The 21,440-nt window shown below is 46.2% G+C and overlaps 1 protein-coding gene across 8 annotated transcripts in view; it reads right to left on the bottom strand.

Moving 5' to 3' along the window:
* Window positions 1–21,440, bottom strand: part of LOC134535434 (probable phospholipid-transporting ATPase IA) — a 263,150-nt gene that overhangs the window by 115,340 nt on the left and 126,370 nt on the right. For all 8 annotated transcript variants that reach the window (XM_063374529.1, XM_063374530.1, XM_063374527.1 and 5 more), the window contains 4 exons: window positions 19,979–20,099; window positions 15,761–15,898; window positions 15,391–15,543; window positions 9,692–9,889 (listed from right to left, as the gene is read on the bottom strand). In XM_063374529.1, coding sequence (XP_063230599.1) covers window positions 9,692–9,889; window positions 15,391–15,543; window positions 15,761–15,898; window positions 19,979–20,099 — 610 coding nt within the window. The remainder of the gene's footprint in view (window positions 1–9,691; window positions 9,890–15,390; window positions 15,544–15,760; window positions 15,899–19,978; window positions 20,100–21,440) is intronic.

Raw genomic sequence — 21,440 nt, forward strand, 5'->3', positions numbered from 1 at the left:
GATCCTGGGATGCCAAGAGGAAAGGAGTCTTAGGTGCGAGGAATGCTGTGATCCTGGGATGCCAAGAGGAAAGGAGGCTGAGGTGTGAGGAATGCAGTGATCCTGGGATGCCAAGAGGAAAGGAGGCAGAGGTGTGAGGAATGCTGTGATCCTGGGTTGCCAAGAGGAAATGAAAGCTGAGGTGAGAGGAATACTGTGATCCTGGGATGCCAAGAGGAAAGGAGACTTAGGTGGGAGGAATGCTGTGATCCTGGGATGCCAAGAGGAAAGGAGGCTGAGGTAGGAGGAATGCTGTGATCCTGGGATGCCAAGAGGAAAGGAGGCTGAGGTGGGAGGAATGCTGTGATCCTGGGTTGCCAAGAGGAAAGGAGACTGAGGTGTGAGGAATGCTGTGATCCTGGGATGCCAAGAGGAAAGTTGGCTGAGGTGCGAGGAATGCTGTGATCCTGTGATGCCAAGAGGAAAGGAGACTGAAGAGGAAGGAATGCTGTGATCCTGGGATGCCAAGAGGAAAGGAGGCTGAGGTGCGAGGAATGCTGTGATCCTGGGATGCCAAGAGGCAAGAAGACTGAGGTGCGAGGAATGCTGTGATCCTGGGATGCCAAGAGGAAAGGAAGCTGAGGTTTGAGGAATGCTGTGATCCTGGGATGCCAAGAGGAAAGGAGGCTGAGGTGTGAGGAATGCTGTGATCCTGGGATGCAAAGAGGAAAGGAGGCTGAGATGTGAGGAATGCTGTGATCCTGGGATGCCAAGAGGAAAGGAAGCTGAGGTGTGAGGAATGCTGTGATCCTGGGATGCCAAGAGGAAAGAAGGCTGAGGTGCGAGGAATGCTGTGATCCTGGGATGCCAAGAGGAAAGGAGGCTGAGGTGGGAGGAATGCTGTGATCCTGGGATGCCAAGAGGAAAGGAGACTGAGGTGCGAGGAATGCTGTGATCCTGGGATGCCAAGAGGAAAGGAGGCTGAGGTGCGAGGAATGCTGTGATCCTGGGATGCCAAGAGGAAAGGAGGCTGACGTGGGAGGAATGCTGTGATCCTGGGTTGCCAAGAGGAAAGGAGACTGAGGTGGGAGGAATGCTGTGATCCTGGAATGCCAAGAGGAAAGGAGGCTGAGGTGCGAGGAATGCTGTGATCCTGGGATGCCAAGAGGAAAGAAGACTGAGGTGCGAGGAATGCTGTGATCCTGGGATGCCAAGAGGAAAGAAAGCTGAGGTGTGAGGAATGCTGTGATCCTGGGATGCCAAGAGGAAAGGAAGCTGAGGTGTGAGGAATGCTGTTATCCTGGGATGCCAAGAGGAAAGGAGGCTGAGGTGCGAGGAATGCTGTGATCCTGGGATGCCAAAAGGAAAGGAGGCTGAGGTGGGAGGAATGCTGTGATCCTGGGATGCCAAGAGGAAAGGAGACAAAGGTGCGAGGAATGCTGTGATCCTGGGATGCCAAGAGGAAAGGAGGCTGAGGTGCGAGGAATGCTGTGATCCTGGGATGCCAAGAGGAAAGGAGGGTGAGGTGGGAGGAATGCTGTGATCCTGGGTTGCCAAGAGGAAAGGAGACTGAGGTGTGAGGAATGCTGTGATCCTGGGATGCCAAAAGTAAAGGAGACTGAGGTGCGAGGAATGCTGTGATCCTGGGATGCCAAGAGGAAAGGAGGTTGAGATGCGAGGAATGCTGTGATCCTGGGATGCCAAGAGGAAAGGAAGCTGAGGTGTGAGGAATGCTGTGATCCTGGGATGCCAAGAGGAAAGGAGACTGAGGTGCGAGGAATGCTGTGATCCTGGGCTGCCAAGAGGAAAGGAGGCTGAGGTGGGAGGAATGCTGTGATCCTGGGTTGCAAAGAGGAAAGGAGACTGAGGTGTGAGAAATGCTGTGATCCTGGGATGCCAAGAGGAAAGGAGGCTGAGGTGCGAGAAATGCTGTGATCCTGGGATGCCAAGAGGAAAGGAGACTGAGGTGGGAGGAATGCTGTGATCCTGGGATACCAAGAGAAAAGGAGGCTGAGGTGCGAGGAATGCTGTGATCCTGGGATGCCAAGAGGAAAGGAAGCTGAGGGGTGAGGAATGCTGTGATCCTGGGATGCCAAGAGGAAAGGAGGCTGAGGTGCGAGGAATGCTGTGATCCTGGGATGCCAAGAGGAAAGGAGGCTGAGGTGGGAGGAATGCTGTGATCCTGGGTTGCCAAGAGGAAATGAGGCTGAGATGCGAGGAATGCTGTGATCCTGGGATGCCAAGAGGAAAGGAGACTGAGGTGGGAGGAATGCTGTGATCCTGAATGCCAAGAGGAAAGGAGGCTGAGTTGCGAGGAAAGCTGTGATCCTGGGTTGCCAAGAGGAAAGGAGGCTGAGGTTGGAGGAATGCTGTGATCCTGGGTTGCCAAAAGAAAAGGAGACTGAGGTGTGAGGAATGCTGTGATCCTGGGATGCCAAGAGGAAAGGAGGCTGAGGTGTGAGGAATGCTGTGATCCTGGGATGCCAAGAGGAAAGGAGGCTGAAGTGCGAGGAATGCTGTGAACCTGGGTTGCCAAGAGGAAAGGAGACTGAGGTGTGAGGAATGCTGTGATCCTGGGATGCCAAGAGGAAAGGAGGCTGAGGTGTAAGGAATGCTGTGATCCTGGGATGCCAAGAGGAAAGTAGGCTGAATTGGAGGAATGCTGTGATCCTGGGATGCCAAGAGGAAAGGAGGCTGAGGTGTGAGGAATGCTGTGATCCTTGGATGCCAAGAGGAAAGGAGGCTGAGGTGTGAGGAATGCTGTGATCCTGGGATGCCAAGAGGAAAGGAGGCTGAGGTGGGAGGAATGCTGTGATCCTGGGTTGCCAAGAGGAAAGGAGACTGAGGTGTGAGGAATGCTGTGATCCTGGGATGCCAAGAGGAAAGAAGGCTGAGGTGCGAGGAATGCTGTTATCCTGGGATGCCAAGAGGAAAGGAGACTCAGGTGGGAGGAATGCTGTGATCCTGGGATGCCAAGAGGAAATAAAGCTGAGGTGTGAGGAATGCTGTGATCCCGGGATACCAAGAGGAAAGGAGACAGAGGTGCGAGGTATGCTGTGATCCTGGGATGCCAAGAGGAAAGAAAGCTGAGGTGTGAGGAATGCTGTGATCCTGGGATGCCAAGAGGAAAGGAGGCTGAGGTGCGAGGAATGCTGTGATCCTGGGATGCCAAGAGGAAAGGAGACTCAGGTGGGAGGAATGCTGTGATCCTGGGATGCTAAGAGGAAAGAAAGCTGAGGTGTGAGGAATGCTGTGATCCTGGGATGAAAAAAGGAAAGGAGGCTGAGGTGCGAGGAATGCTGTGATCCTGGGATGCCAAGAGGAAAGGAAGTTGAGATGTGTGGAATGCTGTGATCCTGGGATGCCAAGAGGAAAGGAAGCTAAGGTGTGAGGAATACTGTGATCCTGGAATGCCAAGAGGAAAGGAGACTGAGGTGGGAGGAATGCTGTGATCCTGGGATGCCAAGAGGAAAGGAGGCAGATGTGCGAGGAATGCAATGATCCTGGGATGCCATGAGGAAAGGAGACTGAGGTGCGAGGAATGCAGTGATCCTGGGATGCCAAGAGGAAAAGACAATTAAGGTGTGAGGAATGCTGTGATCCTGGGATGCCAAGAGGAAAGGAAGCTGAAGTGTGAGGAATGCTGTGATCCTGGGATGCCAAGAGGAAAGGAGGCTGAGATGCGAGGAATGCTGTGATTCTGCGATGCCAAGAGGAAAGGAGACTGAGGTGCGAGAAATGCTGTGATCCTGGGATGCCAAGAGGAAAGGAGGCTGAGGTGTGAGGAATGCTGTGATCCTGGGATGCCAAGAGGAAAGGAGGCTGAGGTGTGAAGAATGCTGTGATCCTGGGTTGCCAAGAGGAAAGGAAGCTGAGGTGTGAGGAATGCTGTGATCCTGGGATGCCAAGAGGAAAGGAGACTGAGGTGGGAGGAATGCTGTGATCCTGGGATGCCAAGAGGAAAGGAGGCTGAGGTGTGAGGAATGCTGTGATCCTGGGATGCCAAGAGGAAAGGAGGCGGAGGTGTGAGGAATGCTGTGATCCTGGGATGCCAAGAGGAAAGGAGGCTGAGGTGTGAGTAATGCTGTGATTCTGGGTTGCCAAGAGGAAAGGAAGCTGAGGTGTGAGGAATGCTGTGATCCTGGGATGCCAAGAGGAAAGGTGACCGAGGTGGGAGGAATGCTGTGATCCTGGAATGCCAAGAGGAAAGGAGGCTGAGGTGTGAGGAATGCTGTGATCCTGGGATGCCAAGAGGAAAGGAGGCTAAGGTGGGAGGAATGCTGTGATCCTGGGTTGCCAAGAGGAAAGGAGACTGAGGTGTGAGGAATGCTGTGATCCTGGGATGCCAAGAGGAAAGGAGGAAGAGGTGCGAGGAATGCTGTGATCCTGCGATGCCAAGAGGAAAGGAGACTGAGGTGGGAGGAATGCTGTGATCCTGGGATGCCAAGAGGAAAGAAAGCTGAGGTGTGAGGAATGCTGTGATCCTGGGATGCCAAGACGAAAGGAGACTGAGGTGCGAGGAATGCTGTGATCCTGGGATGCCAAGAGGAAAGAAAGTTGAGGTGTGAGTAATGCTGTGATCTTGGGATGCCAAGAGGAAAGGAGGCTGAGGTACGAGGAATGCTGTGATCCTGGGATGCCAAGAGGAAAGGAGACTGAGGTGGGAGGAATGCTGTGATCCTGGGATGCCAAGAGGAAAGAAAGCTGAGGTGTGAGGAATGCTGTGATCCTGGGATGCAAAGAGGAAAGGAGGCTGAGGTGCGAGGAATGCTGTGATCCTGGGATGCCAAGAGGAAAGAAAGCTGAGGTGTGAGGAATGCTGTGATCCTGGGATGCCAAGAGGAAAGGAAGCTGAGGTGTAAGGAATGCTGTGATCCTGGGATGCCAAGAGGAAAGGAGACTGAGGTGGGAGGAATGCTGTGATCCTGGGATGCCAAGAGGAAAGGAAGCTGAGGTGTGAGGAATGCTGTGATCCTGGGATGCCAAGAGGAAAGAAAGCTGAGGTGTGACGAATGCTGTGATCCTGGGATGCCAAGAGGAAAGGAAGCTGAGGTGTGAGGAATGCTGTGATCCTGGGATGCCAAGAGGAAAGGAGACTGAGGTGCGAGGAATGCTGTGATCCTGGGATGCCAAGAGGAAAGAAAGCTGAGGTGTGTGGAATGCTGTGATCCTGGGATGCCAAGAGGAAAGGAAGCTGAGGTGCGAGGAATGCTGTGATCCTGGGATGCCATGAGGAAAGGAGGCTGAGGTGCGAGAAATGCTGTGATCCTGGGATGCCAAGAGGAAAGGAGACTGAGGTGAGATAATGCTGTGATTCTGGGATGCCAAGAGGAAAGGAGGCTGAGGTGTGAGGAATGCAGTGATCCTGGGATGCCAAGAGGAAAGGAGGCAGAGGTGTGAGGAATGCTGTGATCCTGGGTTGCCAAGAGGAAATGAAAGCTGAGGTGAGAGGAATGCTGTGATCCTGGGATGCCAAGAGGAAAGGAGACTTAGGTGGGAGGAATGCTGTGATCCTGGGATGCCAAGAGGAAAGGAGGCTGAGGTAGGAGGAATGCTGTGATCCTGGGATGCCAAGAGGAAAGGAGGCTGAGGTAGGAGGAATGCTGTGATCCTGGGATGCCAAGAGGAAAGGAGGCTGAGGTGGGAGGAATGCTGTGATCCTGGGTTGCCAAGAGGAAAGGAGACTGAGGTGTGAGGAATGCTGTGATCCTGGGATGCCAAGAGGAAAGGAGGCTGAGGTGCGAGGAATGCTGTTATCCTGTGATGCCAAGAGGAAAGGAGACTGAGGTGGGAGGAATGCTGTGATCCTGGGATGCCAAGAGGAAAGGAGGCTGAGGTGCGAGGAATGCTGTGATCCTGGGATGCCAAGAGGAAAGGAAGCTGAGTTGTGAGGAATGCTGTGATCCTGGGATGCCAAGAGGAAAGGAGACTGACGTGCGAGGAATGCTGTGATCCTGGGATGCCAAGAGGAAAGGAGACTAAGGTGGGAGGAATGCTGTGATCCTGGGATGCCAAGAGGAAAGGAGGGTGAGGTGCAAGGAATGCTGTGATCCTGGGATGCCAAGAGGAAAGAAGACTGAGGTGCGAGGAATGCCGTGATCCTGGGATGCCAAGAGGAAAGAAAGCTGAGGTGTGAGGAATGCTGTGATCCTGGGATGCCAAGAGGAAAGGAAGCTGAGGTGTGAGGAATGCTGTGATCCTGGGATGCCAAGAGGAAAGGAGGCTGAGGTGCGAGGAATGCTGTGATCCTGGGATGCCAAGAGGAAAGGAGGCTGAGGTGGGAGGAATGCTGTGATCCTGGGATGCCAAGAGGAAAGGATACTGAGGTGCGAGGAATGCTGTGATCCTGGGATGCCAAAAGGAAAGGAGGCTGAGGTGCGAGGAATGCTGTGATCCTGGGATGCCAAGAGGAAAGGAGGCTGAGGTGGGAGGAATGCTGTGATCCTGGGTTGCCAAGAGGAAAGGAGACTGAGGTGTGAGGAATGCTGTGATCCTGGGATGCCAAGAGGAAAGGAGACTGAGGTGCGAGGAATGCTGTGATCCTGGTATGCCAAGAGGAAAGGAGGTTGAGATGCGAGGAATGCTGTGATCCTGGGATGCCAAGAGGAAAGGAAGCTGAGGTGTGAGGAATGCTGTGATCCTGGGATGCGAAGAGGAAAGGAGACTGAGGTGCGAGGAATGCTGTGATCCTGGGATGCCAAGAGGAAAGGAGGCTCAGGTGGGAGGAATGCTGTGATCCTGGGTTGCCAAGAGGAAAGGAGACTGAGGTGTGTGGAATGCTGTGATCCTGGGATGCCAAGAGGAAAGGAGGCTGAGGTGCGAGGAATGCTGTGATCCTGGGATTCCAAGAGGAAAGGAGACTGAGGTGGGAGGAATGCTGTGATCCTGGGATACCAAAAGAAAAGGAGGCTGAGGTGTGAGGAATGCTGTGATCCTGGGATGCCAAGAGGAAAGGAAGCTGAGGTGTGAGGAATGCTGTGATCCTGGGATGCCAAGATGAAAGGAGACTGAGGTGCGAGGAATGCTGTGATCCTGGGATGCCAAGAGGAAAGGAGACTGAGGTGGGAGGAATGCTGTGATCCTGGTATGCCAAGAAGAAAGGAGGCTGAGGTGCGAGGAATGCTGTGATCCTGGGATGCCAAGTGGAAAGGAGACTGAGGTGCGAGGAATGCTGTGATCCTGGGATGCCAAGAGGAAAGAAAGCTGAGGTGTGAGGAATGCTGTGATCCTGGGATGCCAAGAGGAAAGGAGGCTGAGGTGTGAGGAATGCTGTTATCCTGGGATGCCAAGAGGAAAGGAGGCTGAGGTGCGAGGAATGCTGTGATCCTGGGATGCCAAGAGGAAAGGAGACTGAGGTGCGAAGAATACTGTGATCCTGGGATGCCAAGAGGAAAGGAGGCTGAGGTGGGAGGAATGCTGTGATCCTGGGTTGCCAAGAGGAAAGGAGACTGAGGTGTGAGGAATGCTGTGATCCTGGGATGCCAAGAGGAAAGGAGGCTGAGGTGGTAGGAATGCTGTGATCCTGGGATGCCAAGAGGAAAGGAGACAGAGGTGCGAGGAATGCTGTGATCCTGGGATGCCAAGAGGAAAGGAGACTGAGGTGCGAGGAATGCAGTGATCCTGGGATGCCAAGAGGAAAGGAGACTGAGGTGGGAGGAATGCTGTTATCCTGGGATGCCAAGAGGAAAGGAGGCTGAGGTGCGAGGAATGCTGTGATCCTGGGATGCCAAGAGGAAAGGAGACTGAGATGCGAGGAATGCTGTGATCCTGGGATGCCAAGAGGAAAGAAAGCTGAGGTGTGAGGAATGCTGTGATCCTGGGATGCCAAGAGGAAAGGAAGCTGAGGTGTGAGGAATGCTGTGATCCTGGGATGCCACTAGGAAAGGAGGCTGAGGTGCGAGGAATGATGTGATCCTGGGATGCCAAGAGGAAAGGAGACTGAGGTGCGAGGAATGCTGTGATCCTGGGATGCCAAGAGGAAAGGAGGCTGAGGTGCGAGGAATGCTGTGATCCTGGGATGCCAAGAGGAAAGGAGGCTGAGGTGGGAGGAATGCTGTGATCCTGGGATGCCAAGAGGAAAGGAAGCTGAGGTGTGAGGAATGCTGTGATCCTGGGATGCCAAGAGGAAAGGAGGCTGAGGTGCGAGGAATGCTGTGATCCTGGGATGCCAAGAGGAAAGAAAGCTGAGGTGTGAGGAATGCTGTGATCCTGGGATGCCAAGAGGAAAGGAAGCTGAGGTGCGAGGAATGCTGTGATCCTGGGTTTCCAAGAGGAAAGGAGACTGAGGTGTGAGGAATACGTGATCCTGGGATGCCAAGAGGAAAGGAGGCTGAGGTGCGAGGAATGCTGTGATCCTGGGATGCCAAGAGGAAAGGAAGCTGAGGTGTGAGGAATGCTGTGATCCTGGGATGCCAAGAGGAAAGGAGGCTGAGGTGCGAGGAATGCTGTGATCCTGGGATGCCAAGAGGAAAGGAGACTGAGTTGCGAGGAATGCTGTGATCCTGGGATGCCAAGAGGAAAGGAAGCTGAGGTTTGAGGAATGCTGTGATCCTGGGATGCCAAGAGGAAAGGAGGCTGAGGTGTGAGGAATGCTGTGATCCTGGGATGCAAAGAGGAAAGGAGGCTGAGATGTGAGGAATGCTGTTATCCTGGGATGCCAAGAGGAAAGGAAGCTGAGGTGTGAGGAATGCTGTGATCCTGGGATGCCAAGAGGAAAGGAGGCTGAGGTGGGAGGAATGCTGTGATCCTGGGATGCCAAGAGGAAAGGAGGCTGAGGTGGGAGGAATGCTGTGATCCTGGGATGCCAAGAGGAAAGGAGGCTGAGGTGGGTCGAATGCTGTGATCCTGGGATGCCAAGAGGAAAGGATACTGAGGTGCGAGGAATGCTGTGATTCTAGGCTGAGGTGCGAGGAATGCTGTGATCCTGGGATGCCAAGAGGAAAGGAGTCTGAGGTGCGAGTAATGCTGTGATCCTGGGTTGCCAAGAGGTAAGGAGGCTGAGATGCGAGGAAAGCTGTGATCCTGGGTTGCCAAGAGGAAAGGAGGCTGAGATGCGAGGAATGCTGTGATCCTGGGATGCCAAGAGGAAAGGAGACTGAGGAGCGAGGAATGCTGTGATCCTGGGTTGCCAAGAGGAAAGGAAGCTGAGGTGTGAGGAATGCTGTGATCCTGGGATGCCAAGAGGAAAGGAGGCAGAGGTGCGAGGAAAGCTGTGATCCTGGGTTGCCAAGAGGAAAGGAGGCTGAGATGTGAGGAATGCTGTGATCCTGGGTTGCCAAGAGGAAAGGAAGCTGAGGTGTGAGGAATGCTGTGATCCTGGGATGCCAAGAGGAAAGGAGGCTGAGGTGCGAGGAAAGCTGTGATCCTGGGTTGCCAAGAGGAAAGGAGGCTGAGATGTGAGGAATGCTGTAATCCTGGGTTGCCAAGAGGAAAGGAGGTTGAGGTGCGAGGAATGCTGTGATCCTGGGTTGCCAAGAGGAAAGGAGGCTGAGATGCGAGGAATGCTGGAACTCTGGGATGCCAAGAGGAAAGGAGGCAATGGTGTGAGGATGCTGTGATCCTGGGATGCCAAGAGGAAAGGAAGCTGAGGTGTGAGGAATGCTGTGATCCTGGGATGCCAAGAGGAAAGGAGGCTGAGATGCGAGGAATGCTGGAACTCTGGGATGCCAAGAGGAAAGGAGGCTGAGATGCGAGGATGCCTGGGGGCACATACCTCGGCCTTCTGCATGGGCGACACCCGGCAGCAGATCACCACATTACAGCTGGTGCACAGGTCGAGGAACTCGCGCCTCGTGTCGCAGCTCAGGGCGTACTTGAGAGTCTTGCCATCAATCACCAGCGCCACTTCGTTGGCTCTGCGAAGCTGCTCTCCGAAGTCTGAGTTGTGCCGTGCTATCGCCTCCCGGGTGTTCTGCAACACCACACCTGCCCTGAAGCTGCCAGCAAGCCTCCCTGTTCTCAAAGCTCCTCATGGAACTACTTATGTTTTCATGTAGGAAACCCTTCTGCTAAAAGGCACTTTTAGTCAGTAGCGATAAATATAAAGAAAAATTACTTCCGACAACCAGTATGTGATTTTGCACAATGCTTCATAAGCATTCCAAATAATAAAAACATTGGAACACACTTGATCAGAGAATGTGACCCTCCTGTGGTGACATCATCAAAATGTCCACTATGATGAGGAAAATGGGTTCGTTAAGTCTCAAACTCCATCACAGACCAATATTTTAAAAATTTACCTTTAACAAGCTTATAACAAAGATACGTAACAGGTACACAGTATTTATTTCTAAGCCAAACAGTTGAGATGTTATCGCAGTGACAGTGAGGAAAGGAGTGAAAAACCAGTCTCATTGAACTTCTTGTTGATGGTGTCGGATACTTGTAGGTGATGACTTTGATGACCTAATATTAACAATGATACTGTCTCATATCGTTAACGAATTCTGTAAGTTCAAGCTTCAATTCTCCCAGCCAACTGTAGGTGATGCATCAGCTGAGCACTACGTTTTTTAAACAATTACACCAGGGACAGTGTTGACTTTAGATTTTTGTAAAAACCCTTTATCTGAGTTGATTACAATGAATAATGATTGTTCTTGACAACCGACTTATTAATTATACAATGGGACATGAGTGTACTAAAAATTGAATTTCATCCACGCGTGATTTTCACAGCACTGTGGTCACGTACCTGCGGTAGGCTAAGGAACAACCGAGACTATTGTCCTAGGATTTTTGGAAAATTACCTCAGGCTAATGTGAAACGAGATATTTTTGAAGTGAAAGCTCTGTTATCTGCTCATCACGACACGAGTCTGATGAGCTGAAAATTTTTTTTAATGAGCTGCAGGATATTGTGACGGCATCATGTGAAATACAAACTAGTGTAGGCAGTTACCTACGTCAGGCAGATAGCGATACACGTAAATCTTTCACCAAGATACTAGAGCTGTTGGCGAACCCCTCTACTAGCGGGACCACACCGAGATTTGCTGAGTTGAACTATATTTTCATGTCCAAACACACTGAGGCTTTACGTGCACAAAGACATCACTTTGATGCATTGGAAAATGATTTGGTTGCTGCACACAATGTGCGTTCTGATTTAGTGACATACCTAAGGCAGGCGGATGGCAAGAACTGCGCAAGGTTGATCGAACTATTATCCTGATGGGCGACCAGCCAAAGCTCGTAAGTAAGGAAATAGTGTCTGGTATGGAAGTGCAACTCAAACAGCTTGATGAAATCTCTATGTGAGGATATGTCACATGTATCACGTGAACCCACTGTGTGCTCGGACGCTGCTCTGATATTATAAAATAACGATCACTACACTTGACAGTATAAGAACCCAGAACATGCTAAATTCGACAATAAGCTGTGTCTGTTTCCAAACCAGTACTAGGTAAGTGGATTGGTTCAGAAAACATTGGATTTTAAATCGCAGAAAACAGTTTGTCTATCGAGACGATCGTCTACGCTTGTTACTATTGTCCCAGGCCACTGGAAATGTGTCACTCGTCAACGAAATACTTTCCCTAGTAGAAGAATTGCGTGAGGCTGGGTACATTTCGTAATGCCAATGGCCGTCTGCTGCGAAGTAGCTTCCGAAATTCACAAGGGTGCGCGGCAGAGAGATTACACACAGACCACGCGACTTGGTGCCGTGTGACTTGGTCGAACTACAGCTGTATTCCTGCATGAACCGAGGTTACAGGTACCTTCTGACAGCCACAGATGTCTGTAGCAAGCAGACTCATGCAGCGTGCGGTGTGTCCCTCAGGCTACCAGTGCTCCCAGGCATCTCTGCACGAACATCGGCAAAGAGAAAAATAATGTTTTCTTTTATTTGGACTTTCTTTGCCTGGTTAGCACTACCCTGCTTAAAGTCATCTGTTGAAAATTTTGTTTTTTCACGTAATTATCTACATTTAGATTCCCTGCTAGTTTGTTTATTTGGCCTGGCTTGGATCGTGGATGGTGCTTGGATTGAAGTTTATTTCTTCGAGAAATAAAATAAGTAAATAATTTTCTAGCTTTTGCCATTTTGTAATGACCGTTCATAGAGTGTGTCAAGGACGTCCATGTACGTGCTCTCAAGGGTCAGTACAGTTACAAACTTTTAAATTTCTTTTAAATTTTCTTAGACATTTTATTAACATGTTTTAAATACAAGATGGTGACCACGTAATTCAATATGGTGACATGTAATTTTCTAGCACAAAAAACAAAGTGGCATTTTATAGTATCCAAAATAATTTTATATTCTATAATCTAATATGGCGGCTTAGGTCAAAGACATCACAGGACAAGTTCAAGATAATCGTACGTCAAGGACATCCAATACAGTGATCATGGCTGCATCCAACATGACAGACCTGACAATATCCAACACAGTGGGTGGACACTGACTCCACCCCGCAACCTACCCCGTCATGTGTTGGCAGAGCGGCCGCATGAATACACAAGCGAATACTTCGAGGGAAAACTGATACAGCCATTCACTGAATATAAACACACATTATATAATATTATATTTTGGAAAATATATTTAATACTTCCAAATATCTGAAAAAAATTTAGTGCTCAATTATTCCTGGTGGGCTGGTTGAACTAACAAATTAAGAACAATGTGATTATTTAAACAAAAAGTTATCTAAAAATAAATGCATTTAGTAAACACTAAAAACACTTAGTGTGTTTAACATGAACTTCATTCCTTATTATGTTTAAATATTCTTACTGTCACTATTTTTGTCAAAAATTACATCTCTGCAAGGTAAATTAAATTTGTTCTCAGTTATTTATGAATTCATGTACTTAAATGATTTTTCAATATTTTCTAAGAGAGCTGTAAAAACATAATAATGATCTGTCTGTAAACATAAAACTTTTACATTTTTATGATGTAAACTAATTTCACATGGAATGCCAGCTGCAGATAAATATAGCAAAGATTTTAAATGCAACTACCAAAATTTAAAAAAAAAAATCTGTGTCAACAAATTAAAACACTGCAAGAATTTGCACCTGTATCTAATTCTGAGTTCCCTTTAAAGCCCACAATGTATTACTTAATTCTATTCCCTAGTGAAAAACAGTTACACAATAAGAAAATAAAAATTTGGCTGTCGCTCCACGTGTGATCGAAATCTACGACAAGCATTTAAGATAGGACTCCCCACTCTTTCCCAATCATTTACAAATATTGATAAACACAACAAACATAGCCTTTGTTGAGATATTATCTGTGCTGGCATATTTCTATTAGTATATCTTTATCTAAAATAGACGGATAATTGTAGGTTTTTTCTTAGTTTTTTTTAATCTGTACTTATTTGTATTCTCATAAATTAAACAATTTGTAGTTGCACTCATAACTGAGTACATGAGCACCACAGCTGTGTACAGTAAAACCTTTTTGTTGCGACCCCATTTATTGCGACCACCTCTCTATTACAACCCGATTTCCAGGAACCGTGAAAAAATTGCCTAAAATCCGAAGAAAATCGGACAGAAAATAAGTTTCTTGTGGTGAGTAGCGTGTTACTGCGTTTCGCTTGCCGAGTGCTGTACTGCCGTAGCAGCGCATATCTAAAAATAGATACCACTTCCTGTCGACCGCTGTCAGCGCTTGACAACCCCCATTCCACGTCCCTTTGCCGGCACGGTGCAGATAAAGGTTTTTGTGGCAACATCCGATTTGGTATATTTTCTGGCTTGAATTTGTGAACTATTGTTGATGACTTATGCAGGTTTTTTTTTTCTTTTTCGATTTTGTGTATTATGACTTAATAAATAAAATATCATTAAATATTAATTACTATTAATATCTGCTTCGTTTTAACGAGAGTAAAAATATATATTAAAACTGTCAGCAAATTGATAAAAGCTTTGTGTGTCCACAAAACAGGGCACAACACTGGCCCGCCAGTTGTTTTCATTCAAAACGTGGCTAAAGAACTTGCATGGATCAGGCTGAAAACATCCAGCAATAAGTGTAGGTTATAAGGAATCTTGTTATGAATTGAGATGTTGTTTTTCGATTAGATATACACAGCGACCGACTGGATGTATGCCCGCCTCGACTCGTTTTACCTGCCGCAGCGATGTTTATTTTGACAGCTCAAGCATTTATCTTTTCCCGTGGGTTGATAGAAAAAGGTCGCTTCGCCCAGCATAAAAAAAAGGCTATGCCACTTATTCCCCACGCAGGAAACATACTGGCTGCCGTCTGTCTCCCCCGCATTTATCTTTCTTCTAACATTCCACGTCTCGCCTCTCGCGCGAGCAATTACGAAGCGACAACGCATTGGGACGTTTTATGCTTTGTTTGGTGACAGCAGCATGATTTTATTCTGTATATTTGATTCCTTTTCATAGGACCCTTGTTATTAAAATACATTTATATTTAAGTTTGAAAGCTTGTAAATTCCTGGCCAGAGATGACTGAACTCTAACTTGGTGTGAAAAGTGACATATTTTGACATACCTACTTTTTTTGGGCGTGTTTGTAGGGGAGGGAGGGGTCCGAAAATATTTACAACGATCTTACCCCTCCCTCATAAGAGCCAATTTTTACGGGAGAAGGGAGGGTGAAATGAGCATTTTCTCACTGAAGGTTTTTCAAAGGAGAGCGAAGTTGGGGTGTTATAAAAGAGGACACTAAATGGTTTGTGTGTCTGGGAGGGATGAGCTAGCCTTGAAGAATAATAACGAGGGGAGGGAGGGGTGAGCTCATGCGTCATGAAGCCGCTGCCGCCAGCCAGCCGGGCGAGCTTCGTGTGCGCCCACTCGCGTTGCAGAACTTACCGCTGCCATATTTTTAAAGGAAATGTCCAATTATTTTTTTTGTTATTCTTAGATTAACATGATTGGAAGTATTAAAGCCGACACAAAAATACGCTGTGTGTTAAAATTAACAGATTTTAATGATCTTTCATTACTTTTCGTTTTTTTTTCTTTTCTGATTTTCACATTTTGGTCAAAATGTCCATTTTTTGACAGTTCCCGAGAATGTATTCGTAAAATCACTGCTTCGTTAAATCCGGGGTTCGTGACATCAGGGTTCTGGTGTATTTAACTACCGCAAGCAGAAAACGTACATGAAACTAACCAGTAAAAATAAACTGTCATTTGACATATTTTCTTTAGAGGTGGCCTGTAGGGCGACGGACTTGTCATGAAGGTTGAAGTGGGTTTAAAGCAAAGCCATCTAGCATTGTGAGTGACAGCATCCTGCCATTGTACGGCTGGTTTCTTAGCAGCGGTTTTCTGGAAGGGGGGGGGGGAAAGTGAAATCAACTGAAAATTTTGGAAAACATCTTTTACGACCCCCCCCCTCTTTTACGACCCTATTTCTGGGAACCGTGAGGGGTAGTTTCAGAGAAGTTTGACTGTACTTACGTCCAGGCTGTCTTCGTTCAAGATGAGCAGAGGCATCCCCTGCACAATGAGTCGACACGAGTAGCCAATGTTGATGGCCGTCTCTTGCTTGTCGCCGGTCAGCACCCACACGTGGATGTCAGCCTTGATGAGTGCCGCTATCGTCTCCGGCACCTGAGCAGACACCCAGCCTGAACACACGCCCAGCCTGAGCAGACACCCAGTCTGACATTACTACTAAGTACTTCCCGAGAATTGAGGAATGTTCAGCATCTACCCCATGGTTTTACTGCTATTGAAAAAATTTATTTCTAAGTTATGATTAAGGATTTTTTTTTTGTGTGTGTCTTGTATCTACACTCTGACAATGCACGTGCTCACTCAACTGTACCTGGTCCTGCAGTTTGTCTTCTATGCCTGTAGCGCCCAGCAGCTGCAAGTTGTTCTCAATGAGATTAGCTGCATCCTCCACCTTTCTCTCGCGATACTGCAGAGACGTGCTGGCCTTGTGATACGTCTCCTTCCAGTCCTGCACCCACACACACATCATATACCTCTGCGACACCAACTACACCACATATGCCTGGCACCTAATGTACACACGCCTTGCTGCTAAATCTTGTTTGTGAATTGGGTTCCACGGTCTGACAAAATGTACTCTGGTTTCTCCACACCTTCTGCAAACAAGCTTAAGTTTGTTTAGTACAGTCTTCGTTGTGGCATACACAAGTGCATAAATTTTTGTGTGTTTAGAAAACACATCCAGTACCTTGAAGATGTACTTAACACCTGCTTTAGACCTAGGCAGTGGTCCGAATACATCCATGTACTCCAGTTTCGAGGCCTGTCAGGTAGATACGGTGAAGCTCACTGTGTAGGTGTTAGGGTGTCTGTTTGGCATTTGGCACAGGTAACACAATGCGGTGATTTTGGCGACAGGCTTTGGCATGTTGGGTCAGAACAGCTGGTGACTGATGGCGTCAGACAGCTTCCTGGGTCCCACATGATCAAGATCACAAGCACTCCCATGTTACCAAACACCTCAAATAATCGGGACAAAAGATTTACAGTTTTTCTTGCAATGCACGAACAGTGATCCATCCTGAGATACACAAAAGTGACAATGTATCCTGCGTTCAGGAGGTTTCTATTATTTTTTTGCCTGATTCCTTGGCAATATGTATCCAGTTGTTGCTTTGCAGGCAGGTCTCGCCTGATGCCGGCGAGTCTGGGTTACTCAGCAAATCCTTGGCAGACAGTGGGACTATGACGAACTCCTTGGTCTTTGTTTCCCGCATCAATTAACTCACATCCAGATTGGGCATACGGCTCAGGCAGTCAGCAGTGGTGGTGTCTGCTCCCTTAATGTGGCCTATTTCCAGGTCGTATTCCTGAAGCAACAGGTACCACTTCGTGAGCCAACTGCCAAACATCTTGCTGGTCTTGACGAATGTTAGTGCCTGGTGGTCTGTACGTAACATGACTTTCTCTCCGTGCAACAAGTCCTTGAACTTTTGTGACGACCACACAATACTAGGGCCTCTTTTTCAGTTACAGTATAGTCCTCTCTGCCTGAATCAGTGTGCCACTGGTCAAAGCCAATGTCTTCTCTATGCCCTCGTCATTGCACTGAGCCAATTCACAACATAATGCATAATCAGATGTGTCTATATATACACAGAATTCCCGGCCTAGTACCGGATGATGTATACCATGCTCTGTTAAATACAGGTTCTTCAGACTGTCGAATGCCTCTTGTTGTTCTGCATGCCGTTCCCATTGCCTGTTCTTCTTAAGCAGCTCAAATAATGGCAGTGCACCTTCGAAACCTTGTCGGAGTAATTACGATAAAATCCTACTACACCTAAGAATGTCCCGAGTTGTTTCACATTCTTAGGTGTAGGAAACTCCTGGATAGCTTTCATTTTTTCAGGAACTGTTCTTATCCCAGTTGGTGTATGTCGGTAGCCTAACAATGGCAGCTCATCATGGCAGAACACAGACTACCATATGTTTTACGGTCATACCAGCCAATTTTCAATTTGGTGCTGTGCTCCTCGAAGCTCGATTATGTGATCAAGATGTTATCAAAGTACACTATGTGAAGGACTGGCATTACAGCGATAGTGTCGCATCCAAACATCTGGTGGATTCCACCACAGCATTGCACAAACCAAACAGCATTGCCTGGAATGTGTATTGCTGGTTTCTAAACAAATATGCTGTGTAGTGCCGGGATGAATTGTCCAATGCTACTTTCCAATATCCTGATTGGTCAAGTGTTATTAGGAACTTGACCTCTCAGCAGAGCCACAAGATATAATTCATTTAAACAGACTCTCTCAATCCTTGATAGCTATTTTGTTCAGCTCGCGGGCGCCTGAGCATAAACGCTAACACTTACAATGGGGTTGGATTACAGGCTGGTTCTCTATTCACAACCTTCCAGTCTATCATCAGCTACGCTGCACTGACATATTTCACAGGAATCAGTTATGATTTTCGAAGATACTGTTCATTTCACATACTGTTTTTGGCTTCGTAGAATTTATTTAAACCGGGCTTGTCAGAGAACGTTACCTCGTGATGTGTCAAAAGGCTATACAGTGCTCCCAGCTGTTCTTTCATCACAGTGTTGACACCTTGTAGAGCTTGCAACAGATCTTCTGTACATGCAACTTGGCTGTCATTAGGTGTATCTGTATACCTTTACTATCAATATTCTGAAAATCACAGTCATTTTTGTTTTAACATCAGCCCAATAATCATTATTCTCATAATCACTATCTCAGCTATCAGCATCATCATTATAATCATCAACATACTCATTATCATATTCTCCAGATTAATGTAAGATTTTGTAATCTTTGACGTTGAAGTTTCGTCTTTGTCTTCAAATGCCCTTTCTTAGTGTCCATTATTTTTCAAAATTCGAAGAATCAACTATAAATGGACTTAAATGTATTCTCACTTTTCATACTAATAATACTTCCATTGTCTTCCATCTTACTTATACTTTCAATTTCATTGTCAAGATCAGGAGAGCATAAGCATATTCAAGACAAGGAGTGTATTTTTTTTATTCAGAATAATCTTACAGCCGCCTCGAGCTTACGACTAACGCCACTTGTGATGCTTTTTCGGCTAAAAACAGGTACAAATCTTCATTACTTTGGCTTTTTGTCCTGTGGAGACTTTGACAGATGAAGAAATGACTTGAGAATGGGCATTTCAAGACTTGTTTTCACCAGAAAGAAGATGCCCTCTTAGAGTGAAGTTTTAAGGTAAGAGGATGTGATCATGTGTAAGGTCACGAGATGCTTTGGTTTTATTTACACTGAAAAATTTAAGGTTGTGAAAAAATATAATTAACCTTACCAACACCTAGTGCAGGAAAACCAAAATTGTGTCATAGATAGAGTACTGCTTCATGCTGCAAAAATGGTAAACATTCAGGTAAAACCATAAACTAAGTAGAGGGTTGAGTAAACTTATTTCTGTCAACACCAACTCATGGATACCAACTATACAGGTCGACAACTTAGTAAGAAGAAGAATATAAGTGTAAGCCTCTTCTATGTATAAATTATTTAGACTATAGTGCATAATAGTGAAGAAAATTCTACAACAATCTTGAAAATTCCCTGATTTTCTGATATTATAGGTATATATACTCTAACTCGGGTATTTGGCCCATTAAGTCGACACAGCGAGGAGAACCACTACGCAGACACATCACTATGAGAGAGAGGAGAACAAAAGAATACAGAAGGTTGTTTGTGGAGTTAAGTATGGTAGTTGTTTTGATAACTTTCAGTAATGGCCATTAGGTCTTTTTTTTTCTGAATCTAATTTTCTACTTTTCTGTAATGATAGATGCAATATTGCTTGGAGTATATGATACCTTTATGGACTTGTCTTTGTATGATGCACCTGTTAAGGATAAAGCAGAATGTATTTTTTATGGGTGCTCATAATGTTAGTTTGTTTTCTCATTGAACAAGTTTGCACTTTTGTGCACCTTCTGTGCTAATAAATTTTAAAATTATGGTGGTCACAAAAGAACCTAACTCTCCAAATTCCTGAACTGACCATTAATATTTACATAGTTATTTACTCTTTGCATTTGTGTCATTTGAATACATTACAAAGCCCTTAAAAGTTTATTTTAAAGTAACTCATGAGAGAATCCAAACAAATGATCTGTGCTAAGAAGAGTAAAAGTAAAATCATGATTCATTCAACTGAAAACTTAAATATATTTTGTATTTGCTGAAAAAAATGTTACCATTGATACAAATATTTTTACTGAAAATAAAATCTTAATATTCAATCTTTTTTTAATGCCTTGTCAAAGTTCTGCCACCTGTTTTAAGGAATACTGTACATAGATTGATCATATTCCCATGTGTTTTGAATTAATATCCAGGTCAAGCCCCATACATAGAGTTGGCATCGGGTTCTGATGGGACCGGCCCCACCTTTTAAAAGTCACACTGTTTTTCTTAATTTAAGTTCAAAAATATGAGCCGACCTTTTAATAAAACAACCTCGAAGTGACGAATGAATTAAATTATAAAATAAATATTACTATTTGAATATTGCACACCTCGTAGGTCTCGACAGATATATCTGCCACAGCACAACACAAAGTCCTGAGGCCTTCATTCGCAAAGTTCTCAAGGTGGTGCAGCGTCACTTCCCGGAACTGCTGCCAGTCGGGAGACAGCCTGCAACAAGGTACACATCAGTACTCTACCACCCGACCACTCAGCAATACTGCCCTGGAGCCAAGATACTGCAAGCACTAAAAATGGAGCGTGTAGCCTGGATAAAAATGTAGCCGTCTAGCCTGGCTACAAATGTAGCCTTATTGTAGCCTAGCGACAAATGCAGCGCTGAAAACAATTCCCCTTCCCCTGAGCTCTAGCAAAATTCTTCTCTTGCGACAGATAGAGAGCATCCTGCATCACACATAAAATAGTGACTGCTTTTACAACACAACAAATTATGAAAGTTTGAAACTTGTTTAATTGTTACGAGTTAACTTGTGCTATGTGGAAAAAATATTACTATTTTAAAGCACTGACACTTCCTGAGTCAACACAGGTTTTACCCCACCAGGAATCGAACATTTGTAGCCAGGTTACATAACTACATTTGTAACTAGACTACACGGCTACATTTGTAGCCAGGCTACACCCGTACATTTGTAGTCAGGTTACATGGCTACATATATCTTAGGAAATGTGAGAAATATTGTCATAGATAGAGGATTACACAAAAAAGTCAAGTAACTCTCTAAGACCTAGAGAAGTGTTCTTTCATGCTTGTTTATGAGAGAGCATTATGGAATCTAAATTAAAATGAAAATTAATAGTGTATAATATGTTGGTGAAATTTGTCATTTATATAAAGGTTTCCTTTAAAATTATTTTTAAGTAATTTTTTTTCAATAACTATTTCAGAACCACAATATTTCAATGTACACTAGAGTCCCGTTATAGCGAGGTGTCACGGTTCCGGGTCTGATCCTCGCTATAACCGTGTCCTCGCTATAACCGAATTGGCCAGATTTTGGCCCCCAAAAATTTAAATTAACCGAAAATAGCATAAAAATTGTGTTTAAACCTGTATAATTAGAAAATAACAGGTTATATTAACAAAATCTTAATTTCTGTGAGCAGATGTGTGAATTCTCTTTAAAACGATACCCCACAAGTACGGATGCGATCACCGATTGCGTCAAAATAAACAGAATAGAATAACCTACCACGCCACGTAAGTACAGCATCTCAGCCCGCAGCCGACGCAGCATTGTGCTGCTATCTATTGCCGACGCGGGCTGTCTGCTGGCAGCCATGTTGGTTCGGGATGTTGCTAACAGGTGGTGCTAGTGTAGCGCGACAATTTAATTCCTTACAAAAAAGCAGGAGTGCGGCAACGCATGTACGCCTCAAACGAAATAGTCGCTGGAAAATTATACTTTTTTCATTTAAAGAAACCTGTAAACTTTCTTAGAAAATAAATTTCAGATTAAACTCAAACCATCACCACCCCCTTCCCGGACA

Source organism: Bacillus rossius, chromosome 8, assembly GCF_032445375.1.
Source record: "Bacillus rossius redtenbacheri isolate Brsri chromosome 8, Brsri_v3, whole genome shotgun sequence".
Classification (NCBI taxonomy): Eukaryota; Metazoa; Arthropoda; class Insecta; order Phasmatodea; family Bacillidae; genus Bacillus; species Bacillus rossius.